Below are 13,394 nucleotides of genomic sequence, written 5' to 3'. Positions count from 1 at the left end.
CTATTAAACTTAATGACTGAGGTCATGTAGCCCCAAGGTTTAAGGAAAAGCATAAATCCTGTTTCCCATTGAGGTGCGGTGCTGTGCGCCGTTCAATAGAATCCAGTAATTATAAGAAATTAGGATTACCGTTTAAACTGAAAATAGCTGTAATTGCTTAATAAGCAAGTCTATTAAGTGCTGTTCCATACAGACCAGAGCCGTGAGGCCAGCCATAGGAATGGATCCCTCAGTAGATCTCTATGCTCTGGGACAGGTTCTCATTTTACATTTAGGAAGAAACCCACTGTAGGAGGGACTTTGTGCTCCTCACAGAGTTAGTATAGATAAAGTGATGTGCCACAACTTCTGAAGGACTATAGCATCTGATAAGGGTGTGTGTTTTGCATGTTCAATAGCATCTAAAGCTTGTTTTTGAAGTGCCATGCAAGGCATCCCTGTACAGTACAGATCTTATTAGCCTCATGAGCTCAAAATCTAGCATCATGTATATATTTCTATATTAAACTCCAAACACATAGCCTACAGATCAACTTTCCATTTTTGTAGGAGATATGCCACAGTCAAGAGCCTCAGAACTCCACAGAGTGTTTCTCTTTTCCTTATAATTTAATTTCTGCATTTATTTTCATGGTTTATTTCTCAATGGGGGTGAGATGGAGGGTTATGTGAATCTGACAGCGGAGGAGATTGAAGTGGTGTAGCAGTTATACTGTTTTAAGACATCACTGTGCCTTCTCTCCCCCCCTCTGGCTTAGTTTTATATCGCCAGTGTTATTGGCCATCGCTGGGCGTCTGGGTTTTCAAAAGGCCTTTTTATTAGTCAGACCCTCTCCTAGCCACGGGGCATAGGTTAGAGGTCACACAGAGCGGTTCTTTTACATCTCCACATTGTGTACCTGTGGATAAACTCAGGGCAAGCTTTTATATTTTCTATATTTCCCACGGTTTATATCTCCTCTGTCTGTAGAACACTTGTGTCCTTTGCTTTCTTGCTGGAGTGGAATTTTTAACAAACATAATCAGAACTCTTTCTGCAGTTTACTGAAATCCTGAAGTCAGGAAATGGCCAGGCCAAATATCTATGAAATAGATAGATATTGTAGGTAGATAAGATGCAATGATTGGCCATTTGGAATGTTTTGTCCAATCAGGTTTTTGTCTAATCGGGCAAATAAAAAAACATCAACTGATGTTATACCTGCATGAGTATAGAATCCAAAGCAACTAAGCTGCCCCCTTAACAATATGGCACCTCTTGAATATTATAATAATTACCAATAACTTCATTAAAATGAACACTTGTCCACAACATACATAACTACACCTTAATAGTTGGTAGCATGGTCCAAGTATCTCTGGTCTGCTTACAGTTTCTATTGTGCATGATTGTGGTGTGAGTGTTATCACTGTATAGTATACGTAGCATGTAGATATCTCTAGAATATCATACTGGATTCATCTTTTACATTGCTCTTGCCGCCTCAAGCCTGCCACATTTCTTCTGTCAATCCCCAACAAAATGAATGCAGTTCACGTGCAAACAGGCCTCAAATGGCATTTCCAATTACTCATGTGTTATGTTTAATTATAGTATTGATTAATATACCTCTTCTCAGACATATGAGTTCAGTAATGTATTCTTGGATGTGAATGTCTATATTGTGGAAGAATGACTCAGAATGAACTAGCTACATATAAGTTATCACCTGTGCTCTGTGAAGGACCGCGGTGGAACTGAATTGTTGCCCCCCCCCCCCCCCCCCGCTGTGCTCTATGTACAGGGGGAAACCCAGCTCGTCCTGGAGGCTTCCCAGGTGCCAACAGCCCAGGGCCTGTAGCCGACCTGTACGGCCCTGGAGGCCAGGACTCTAATGTGGCTAACTACATCAGTGCTGCTAGCCCCCAGGCTGGCGCCGGCTTCGGCCACAGTATCGCAGTGAGTACAGTACTCCTTCTCTGTTCACTGACCGTTCTGTCTGTCTAGCGCGAACGTGTCAATCTCATTCCACGATGGGCCGAGTGCCTGTGGATTTTCGCTCCACCCTTGTACTTGATTGATGAATGAGGGTCACTGATTAGTAAATAACTCCCCTCACCTGGTTGTCTAGGTCTTAATTGAAAGGAAAAAACTAAAACCAGCAGACAATAAGCCCTCCATGGAATGAGTTTGACACCCCTGGTCTAGCCGATTAGACTGCTGTCCTTATACAGTGCATTTGAAAAGTATTCTGACACCTTGACTTTTTCCACATTTTATTATGTTACAGCCTTATTCTAAAATTGATTAAAAATATATATTTCCCTTATCAATCCACACACAATAACCCATAATGACAAAGTAAAAACAGTTTTTTTGATTATTATTTTTTTAAAGTGAAATATGACATTTACATTAGTACTCAGACCCTTTACTCAGTACTTTGTTGAAGCATCTTTGGCAGCGATTACAACATTGAGTCTTCTTGAGTATGACACTACAAGCTTGGCACACCTGTATTTGGGGAGTTTATCCCATTCTTCTCTGCAGATCCTCTCAAGTTCTGTCAGGTTGGATGGGGAGCGTTTTCAGGTTTCTCCAGAGATGTTCGATCGGGTTTAAGTCCGGGCTCTGGCTGGGCCACTCAAGGACATTCAGAGACTTGTCCCGAAGCCACTCCTGCATTATCTTGGCTGTGTGCTTAGGATCGTTGTGCTGTTGGAAGGTGAAACTTCGCCCCAGTCTGAGGTCCTGAGTGTTTTCATTAAGGATCTCTCTGTACTTTGCTCCATTCATCTTTCCCTCGATCCTGACTAGTCTCCCTGTCCCTGCCGCTAAAAAACATCCCCACAGCATGATGCTGCCACCACCGTGCTTCACCGATGGAAACAGGATGCACCTGAGCTCAATTTCGATTCTCATTGCAAAGGGTCTGAATAAGGTATTTCTGTTTTTTATTTTTTTTATAAATTAGCAAAATAATCTAAAACCCTGTTTTCCCTTTGTCATTATGGGGTATTGTATGTAGATTGATTATGATTATTTTTTATTTAATCCATTAAATAAGGCTGTAACGTAACAGAATTTGGAAAAAGTCAAGGGGTCTGAATACTTTCCGAATGCACTGTACATAATGTATGTGTGTGTTAGTGTTACAAGGAGGCAATGCATACTGCACTCCCTCTCTACTTGTGACTGGGTTCACCACTAACTACACTTCAGAGCTGTATGACGTGTGGTGTCAATCAAACTTTTAAAAAGATCGAATGAGATTTGACTGAATCAATCAGTTGGTGAAGATCACAGGGCTGGTGTTTTGTCCTGTCAACAATATCAGACTTTTATCAAAAATAAAACAATGCAGAAAACAATTGAGGAAGAGACTGTTATAATTAGAGGGAATTAGCAAATTGCCAACATTGTATCTATCAAGTGAAACTGAAACATGATATCCCATCAAAAGCACAACGTTGCAGAAAAATACATTTAATTGGCATTTTTTCTGGCAGAGCACAGCTTTCCTTATTGGTTGTCAGCTGTGCCATGTCTGATTGGTTGAATCTTTGTCGGTCTCAATTTAGAAAGAAAGAGCATGTTTGTTATAGAATTTACTGAAGGACTGAAGTTCACTTACACACACACTATGAAACCATTTCATTTGCTCAATGTTAAATCTTGTTACTGAACTGTCTCTGCTAAATTGGCACTGCCAAAGTTTCTGCATTCTCTTGAGTTTGTATCCCTCGCTGCCTGTCACCTGTCTCTTTAAACACTGTGAACTTGTTCAACCTGACACCAGCTTGTTAGTGTCTCCTAGTTTACGCGAGTCAGAAAGAGAGAGGAAATGTCAGGAGTTGTTTTCTGGATTTTAGTTTTGGATGTATTCTCTGGGAATAAACTGCTTCAGAAAGACTTAGGACTCTGAGGACTAAGGAAAACAGTAATCATGAAAGTATAAAAGGAATGTAGGCCCATTGAACAAGATTAATTGCAGAAAATTCTTTAAAACACTGTTAGAATGGATGTTTTAAATTGCCTGCTTGCGCCCATTGTTTTGGGTTATTTTGTTTTAACCTTTGCCATTTTGTATCCATAGTCTAGCTGACCCAGATAAATGTTGACAGTGCTTTCAATCAATTTGGATTGATAGTATTGCACATGGGATTCAACTTTTGTTGTGAAGATGAGAATATTTTCATTGTCTAAACACTGATGAAAAGAAGGCCCTTTTAACAATGTTAAATTGTATTTTGACAGTACATTTGAAGGGAGATATGATATATTTGATGCAGATATACTTTTTTTACACAAGAAAAAAGGGTTGTGAAATGTGTTTTTAATTTCTACTTCAGTTGTACTAAATTCCAGTCAACCTAATCCACCTTAAAATGACTCAATGATTCGAACAGAGTGAAATGAACCGTTGAATCGCCGTGGCAACCTTCAGTGTGCAGGCAGATGAAGTCTCTATCCACAACATTAAGAAGGGAAATGATTCAGAACTAAAATGCAGTTTTTAAATTAATTTCTGTGTTACATGCAGCCAAAATGATCACATATTGGAACTTGACAGGTTACAACCTCATGGATGACTTCAGTCACTTTGACCTGCCACACGATCTCCTAGTTTGGTGTAATAGCACTGACTAGAGAGACGTCAGACGATGTCAATGCTAGAACAGTTCCTGTGTCATAACCAATAATAGATTGGGCTCATGCTCATTTGTCCCCTTGAATTTGAGTTGAACAAGATGACAAAGAGAATGAATGGCTAATGAACATTTTAGATCTTTTTTTGTGTGTTTCATTGAAGCGTTTATTTAAACCGACACTTCCTTAACTTGTCCCAGACACAATAGACAGATGAGAAGCTAGATAACTGGCTCAGTTAAAAGAAAAGACTCATTGACGTTCTGTTGTTTCTGCTCTCTAAGAATGCTGTGTCAGTGTCTCAGTTCACTGATATGGTTCAGACAATGTGGTTGATTGGCGTTATGCAGAATGACTTCGAACACAATGGGGAGCCGCTGCAGAACGGGTTGATCATTATGGAAGATTTTGTATGACGATGCTAAGTAGCTTTTGCATGAATTGATTTTTAATTGATTAATATTGTTTATGTTGGCATGAATGAGTATACGTATGTAAAAAGTGAAATCTTATGTCCCTCACAGGTCCTTAGGCCCTGTGCAGTAGTTGGCTGGGCTGGCCCCTATGACCTTTACTGTGTTGAGGGATTGTAGTTCTTCTCTTCAAAACGCATTGCACTTGAATTTGCCTCTATTCACCCTCTTCTCAAGCGCTCCCTCTGTTTTGTCTCTATTTTCCTAACGATACATTTGACATATTTTCTTTCAATCACCCTTGTAGCTTTTTACTCAGTTCAAGCTCTCTTCCATCTGCTCATTAGAATGAACTGAATCATTTAGAAGATGTGAACATTCCGTCACCCTGTGGAATTGACCTCCTGTAGTTGTGGGGTTTTGAAGATCAATGAATAACAGTATAAACACCCTCACTGAGTAAGACGGAGCACACTGGAATCTGTAAAATGCTACAAGGGACAGGTTCTTCCCCCTAAGAATAAAACACAGATTTGATTTATGATGATTGTCTGTTGCTTTAGTGATCAAAATGATGAACAGGAACAGAGAATACCCATTCATGCTAGACGAACAAAATGGATACAATACAATGTACTCACTCTTTTTTTCCTTGAAATGCATACTGACAAAGGTACTAACTGTATACTTTTAGGGCCCGTTGATTGCGACAGCTTTTACAAATGGATACCATTGAACAGGTGTTCGGTTGCCATCTTATTGGAGGTATTATATTCCATTTATATTGTTTAGCAGTCTTTTCTGTAGATTTACCTCTACTCTGTTACTCCAATTCCACCTCTCCTTTATTCTGTTAAAATACATACAGTAACCCTCTATTTCACCTCACCATCCTACAAACTCACCATCCTACAAACATCCTACAATACATACAGTAACCCTCTATTTCACCTCACCATCCTACAAACTCACCATCCTACAAACATCCTACAATACATGCAGTAACCCTCTATTTCACCTCACCATCCTACAAACTCACCATCCTACAAACATCCTACAATACATACAGTAACCCTCTATTTCACCTCACCATCCTACAAACTCACCATCCTACAAACATCCTACAATACATACAGTAACCCTCTATTTCACCTCACCATCCTACAAACATCCTACAATACATACAGTAACCCTCTATTTCACCTCACCATCCTACAAACTCACCATCCTACAAACATCCTACAATACATACAGTAACCCTCTATTTCACCTCACCATCCTACAAACTCACCATCCTACAAACATCCTACAATACATACAGTAACCCTCTATTTCACCTCACTATCCTACAAACTCACCATCCTACAAACATCCTACAATACATACAGTAACCCTCTATTTCACCTCACCATCCTACAAACTCACCATCCTACAAACATCCTACAATACATACAGTAACCCTCTATTTCACCTCACCATCCTACAAACTCACCATCCTACAAACATCCTACAATACATACAGTAACCCTCTATTTCACCTCACCATCCTACAAACTCACCATCCTACAAACATCCTACAATACATACAGTAACCCTCTATTTCACCTCACCATCCTACAAACTCACCATCCTACAAACATCCTACAATACATACAGCAACCCTCTATTTCACCTCACCATCCTACAAACTCACCATCCTACAAACATCCTACAATACATACAGTAACCCTCTATTTCACCTCACCATCCTACAAACTCACCATCCTACAAACATCCTACAATACATACAGTAACCCTCTATTTCACCTCACTATCCTACAAACTCACCATCCTACAAACATCCTACAATACATACAGTAACCCTCTATTTCACCTCACTATCCTACAAACTCACCATCCTACAAACATCCTACAATACATACAGTAACCCTCTATTTCACCTCACCATCCTACAAACTTGTACAGGTACAGAAACAGAAACATGCTTTTTTAATATGTCTAATAAGCTAAATGCATGCAATGGCAAATTACTACAAGCCCATGCTTTTACAAAACAACATGATTAAGCTTTGGTTGTGGAACTTGTCCTCCCTGATTGACTGTATCCACTAATCCTATAGGCCTACATAAATGGAATAACAATAATGATGTTCTTGGATTAATTGACTGTGTACTGTTGCTTTCTCTGGTTTGCATTAATGGCAGATGATTGGGTTTGTTCTCCATTCACTTTTACTGTACAGTACAGTTTGTAATCTGGGACGGAAACGTGCAAGGCAACTAGTATTTTGTCCTTACTGCCCCACCCAAATATTTCAAAACATGTTAGGGACTTAACACTTTTGAAGCCTGGTCTGTCTACATACAATGCATCACTCAGGCCAATGTGTCAAATAAAGCACGCACATGACATGTCAATTCAGTGTAATGCCTATTGCCTGTGGTTGACGTTGTTGGTTAGGGAGTCATCTGAAGGTAATAGCCAATGTTCCAGTTATGAAACTCAGTAATATAATTGAACACACTCAATTAGCACCCTCCTTAACTCTGATGCTGTTCAAAGTGCATGAGGCAAGAGAAAGCAACAGTAATAAATGCAGTCTGTGTAAACTGGAATTCTGGGAGAATGAGTTCCTGATAGCTGTGCTTGTGATGACCTCACTATAGTAGAATGCAGTTGTGGTCTCGTGCGTGTGTGGTTGTGTGTATATACTGTATATGCCTCACTGACTCACGCATATTGTTAGTATAGTAGCAAACAACGTATTGTTATACGAGGCTCATGTTGTTTTCTTAGTACGCTAGGTTATGGTGAAGCTTAGGTGCTCATGTTTTGTGCTATTGAAATGTACATGCTCCTAATTGTTCCACTGCATCTGTGTTATTCAGCAGAGTCTATCTGGTGGTCAAGGGAAGACAGACCGAACCTTCTAATTGGCTCTGTGTACAGGTGATGTCATCCAACTTCAAGCACTACAGCATCACCCAGGAGAAATGGTGGAACCACATCAAAAAATAATTTCAAAAAAAAATCATCTCAGAAAGAAAAGAAAACTGCTGTACCATAATCCAAACCTGTAACCTGACAACCTGGTTTGTTATGACATTTCTTGACGATTTCATTCACTTTTTTCCTTCCTTTTATTAGTTGTTTGATTAGCTTTACAGAGAGGCATTTTGGTTTGATCCTAATTATTTGTGTCATTTTTTGATTTTCTCTTGTAGTGTATGTAAATGGTTTGCTTCTCTCTTCGGGGGTCATAGTCGAGAATGTACGAAGTAATGTGTTCACATTTGGTACCAATTCGTTTAATCAAAAAATATCAGAGCTTTAGGTGTCTTTTTGCACATAAAAGAAATCCAAAGTGGAAAGTCTTGGGAAAAAAACATCCATTTCATTTCAAATGAAAATCGAGAGGGTAACTAACTAATAAATCTTAGTAGCTGTTTTTAATTATTGTGATGTCTCATTGTTAACCATAATTACCTATTTTTGGGCAATACAAAGAGGACTCCAATATTTTTATGGTCCTTTTTTACAAGTGTTGTTTTTGTTGTTTAGAAAAAAATATGTATTCTATAAAACATTTCATATAAATACATTGTGAATTCAAAGACTTAAGAAAAAGAAATGTAACTGTAAATACTATTCCAGTCATTGCATATAACCAACTCGATGAGAGAATAGCATATTTTTGTGATGGTGTGTCAAAGAAATGTTCTAGCGTGTGAATAGAAAAAAAAAGCTCTAAACAAATACTATTATCCTTTACTGCTCAGAGACAGTGACTACCCCAGTGATGGACACAACATATTTGAACACTGATGGCTTGCTCTGTAAATACTCAAGCTGAATAACTTTACAAGTGTCAAACCAGTGCATTTACAAGTGGTGAGTTCAGCGCACAGTTTTAAAATGGATAGAAGATCATTGGTATCTTTTGTCTAACCAAGTGTTATTTAAGAGATCAATATTATTTGAGTGATCATTTAATCCAAAGCACACTGTACTTAGTGTTGAAGAATAGAACTTGAGCCTAAGCATTTTACAGTACTCTGCGCATCCAGACACTTTTATACTCCTGAGAGAAAAACTCAACTTGTTGTTTGTTGTTTTGTTGTTGTTGTTTGTTTCCTCCTGCTTGTTCCTCTTAAGTTTGGGACTCCATCAGTTCTCTTTTGAATGAATTAGGAAGGCAAACATTTTTATACCATACCTCAGCCCTGTGAGTTATACCTTGGAATTGTTGAGAGGTTTAATTTATTTTAGTGGCAAATAGATTAAAACATTGAATGGAAAAAAAATTATAAATCATTGCACTGTGAGCAGTAAAGAAAGAACAGGCCATTTCCTATTTGCACATGTATATGTTGGCTATTTAAAATGGTCCTGTCTCTGGGGTGAAGTATGAAGGATTATTGGATGTTGCTCCTCTAGAATAGGCATACACAAACAGCTTGGCAAATAGCAATTAACTGATTAATTACTACCAATGTGTTGTGGTCATGTCTTTGGATTTCATTGTATTGTGTAAGCCAACTTCTAATCTAAAATATTGATGCTATTTTAGATCCAGCCAATAGAAGACACTGAATAAATTATTCATCCTGGTAACCATAGCTGCTGCGCTAATTTCTTACACAGTATGTGTAGGGACAGGTTTTACTCAATTATAGAGACATTTAACGACATGCTTTAAAGTGCAGTAAGATTTGTAAACATGATGATGGAATGAGTGGTGTATATTCTGATGTACTTTTCCTGCTGCAAATGTATTTGATAATTCATTTCACCTGATGTTTCATTTCATTAGCTCTTTGGTTCAGAACAACCAGGTGAAGAAAAATGCTGGATGCTTTTGAATGATGTGGAGATATGATCAAGTAATAATTTAAATGACAAAACAGAAGAGAACCATTGTAATGTTCAAATGTAAAAGGAAAAAAGAAATACAAAACTTTAAAAAAAGAAAAAGATGCTTCTTCACTGATTTCAATTTTGAATCAGGCGATTTTATTGATATTTTTGTGGTTACTAATTGTAATATGATATTATTAAAATGTACTGTGCATCCATCGATTTCTCTCTTTCCATTCCCTTCCCTGTCACCACATACAATCTTTTGTTGATCATCCATATATTTAAATAGTGTGTAAAAAAAAAAAATCACAAAAAAAACAGAACAATGAACTTGTAACAGAGTGCTGTCTTTGATACCAGTGTAGTGGTCTATGCTCTTCTTTGTCGTTCTCTCTTTTTCTGGCTTTTTCCTCTCTCCTTTCTCTGTCACATTCTCTTCCCCTCTCTCTCGCTCGCTTACTCTCCTCTATCTCCTTGTAATTAGTCGTAGATGTTATGTAATTAAGATAATACTTGTAGTTATTAGTGGATTTATGACCAGTAAGGATAGAACTTTCTCTTATTATCAAAAGTTTGACATAAATTTGCAAACAGTTATTTTAATAGCAGTTCCATGTCATTTGTTCCTCGTATGTCTTTTTTTTGTGTGTGTGTGCTTTACCGATCTCACATGGTTTCAACTAACCAAAGCTCTCATAGAAGAATTCTAGAGAATCAAATTGCTGTAAGATGGAATTTTATTACAAGGCATTATTTGGATCCCCTCCCTTGAATGTTTGAAAGGGGTGTGTCATACTACCTTAAATGTTAACGCTAGATATGCAAAATGTTTATTTTTGATTACTTTTTAAGAGGGACACAAGCTATAATTAGGAAAAATATTTTATGCGAAAGCAAAAAAAAACATATTTTTAGAAAGTTCTAACATATTAATGATGATTACTACAATAATAATAATAATAATAATATTAATAATCATAACACTACTACTAATAATAAACTGTAATATCTTTGAATGTTTTTACACTATATCCCAGATGCCTGTAAGGCTCTGCTATTTTTGGATACCACTCTGTTTTTGAAATGTTTCTGCCTTTCATTTTACTCATAAAAACATACTTTTTGTGAATACTTTTTTTAGTCCCTGAAAACCAGCGCTTTATTCTAATCAAAGTTAGGTTTATGTTGTCTGTTAATGTTGTTCTCACAGATCTAGACAGACATGCTTATTACGTCACAACCTTTGGAAAGAATTTGAGGTCATCTAGCTTTTAGATGCCATTACATACTTGGAGCAAAGATGACACAGAATGAATCTTTCTAATGATTGTTTCTTAACTAGTGAAGGTGGTCAAGACGGCATAAACTTGAGATACTCCTGAAGATTGTCTTCAATTAGTTCACCTGTTGTTGAATGTCTTCAAACAGTAGTTCAGTTGGTTAGTAAAACTGAAATGTGTATAGTAAGGGGAGGGGGGGGTTACAATTGGGGATGTACATGTAAGCTTAGATATCCATGTATTTTCTCACTCGTAATAGTTTGCAGCACTTGAATATATGTATATATTTCGACCTTTGTCAAGGATTTAGTTAATTGGACGACAGAGAAAGTCAAATATTATGGGTGAATTCAATTCGACTTATACAGGAGTTGATAATAAAATAGTAGCTCGTAGAGTAATCAGTTCATAGATGTACTGTCCATAACAACATGTTCACAAACAACATGTTCACAAAGAAATGAAATGTAAGTGGAATTGGCAGGATGAAATCAGCAGTCCAGGCCCTACATAAAGGTCTTTAGCAGTTGGATTGAATAGATATGAGTAGCATATACTATAGCCTATGATACCATTTCAATGCCTTGAGGATCTTAGTCTATAGTAGGCATCTCCTTTGATTAAAGTAAAGGCTGGTCATCCCATTTAAATAGCTCATTCCCCTTTGATCTGTGTTCAATATAAGCTTGGACTTTAAGGTAGCATGCCTCTGTTGCTGGATTTTTTTTTCATTGACAGCAGTTTACAGCTGATGAATGTTACACATCTTACTATACTAACAAATCCATTGGAAAAATGTTGGTTTGAGAAAAAATCCAAAAGAAAAAAAAAAACGACCTGGAAGGTGTTGATATTTGGAGTGTACTACCGTGTTCATTTAAACTTGAATCTTGAGGCAAGTGCTAGGCAATGGCCAATCATTTCATGCCATCATCCATGAATCACCATCTCCCCCATGTTCATTAGTCTGTGTACAGTACATACATGTTATGTTATGTGTCTGACCTGTATATCCCTCATGTGAACATGTTTGACTAGATGAGAATAGTGATCCCTCTGTATTCTAGACACAGCAAAGCCCGATCTCCCTTGGGTTTGTATAACTTAGTAGCCAACACTGTCTTCATCCCTCGCTGTCAAAAGAGTCAACGTTATGGTGAGCTAGTGTGCTCTTTTGGCATTGCATTGTCTTCAAAATTCAAAATAGACCTTGTTCAGTGGTCTGGCATAGGTAATACATTATGAATGACTGTTAACCAATAAGTGAAACATCCTCTGGTATATTTTGGATACTCTTAACTTGTGTGGATCAGAGTGCACGGTTGTTATTCCAATCTGTAGTAACGTATGAGGAAAAGTGAGCAGTCTTTTACGACTCCACAGCATAATGAGGCTATTGTCCTGCCACGTAACATCCACTGTTTTCCAGTGTGGAGGAGCAGCCTTCCACTGAGCTATCCTCACTAATTTGCTGTCTGCTCCTGATTTGCCTTGCCCATTCCTAACACTTGCCCATTTTTTAACGTTAACAGACTTTTTACGGCGAGAGACTGACAGAACTGACTGACGTCTGAAAGCATCTTTCAGGTCTTCTTGTATGGCTTGCTCAAGCCCTATTGTAACATAAACTAAAATGGATGGGGGTCTCTCACATCTCAGATGTGGAAAGTATAATTTTATATTTGTATTTTCAAATAATAATAATGATGAAAAAAATGTTTGTGAAAGGTTTCCATCCTCTACTGTGGTCCAGAAATCGATGTGTCTGTCTGGAAAAAAAAATAAAAAAATAAACTGTTTTATTCCTTGTTTTCATTATTATTTTTGATTTGCTTAACTGTTATAATAATATTGTATTATTAATTTTGTCTGTCCTATTAAATTTGATGTTGTCTCAATATTCAAATAATTTCAACATTCTCATATTAAATGCAGCGTTTAAGGAATTATACAATCATGCATGTACATTTTTGCCTAGTTTTGTACAGAATCAGACAAAACTATTTTTGTCCACAGTATTTTATTACTATTTTACTACAGCTACATTTGAATAGTTTTGCATAATAATAAGTAAGACCATGGATATCCATCAATGGACATCAACTTCTTTCTCTCATGCTAGTGTGCTCTTTTGGAATTGCATTTATTTCAAAATTCAAACTGGACCATGTTCAGTGGTCTTGCATAGGTAATACATCATGGATGACTGT

General features: G+C 37.4%; 1 protein-coding gene across 1 annotated transcript in view; it reads left to right on the top strand.

Moving 5' to 3' along the window:
* LOC115149109 (RNA-binding protein Musashi homolog 2-like) overlaps nucleotides 1–12,983 on the top strand; it is a 256,896-nt gene extending 243,913 nt beyond the window's left edge. The window contains exons 9-11 of the mRNA XM_029691634.1: nucleotides 1,785–1,939; nucleotides 5,738–5,808; nucleotides 7,933–12,983. Of these exons, the coding sequence (XP_029547494.1) occupies nucleotides 1,785–1,939; nucleotides 5,738–5,779 (197 nt within the window). The 3' untranslated portion in view covers nucleotides 5,780–5,808; nucleotides 7,933–12,983. The remainder of the gene's footprint in view (nucleotides 1–1,784; nucleotides 1,940–5,737; nucleotides 5,809–7,932) is intronic.
* Nucleotides 12,984–13,394: the final 411 nt, after the last annotated feature.

Source organism: Salmo trutta, chromosome 15 (genome assembly GCF_901001165.1).
Source record: "Salmo trutta chromosome 15, fSalTru1.1, whole genome shotgun sequence".
NCBI classification, from domain to species: domain Eukaryota; kingdom Metazoa; phylum Chordata; class Actinopteri; order Salmoniformes; family Salmonidae; genus Salmo; species Salmo trutta.
The sequence above is the reverse complement of the archived record's forward strand: the minus strand, read 5'-3'. Positions and strand labels throughout refer to the sequence as shown.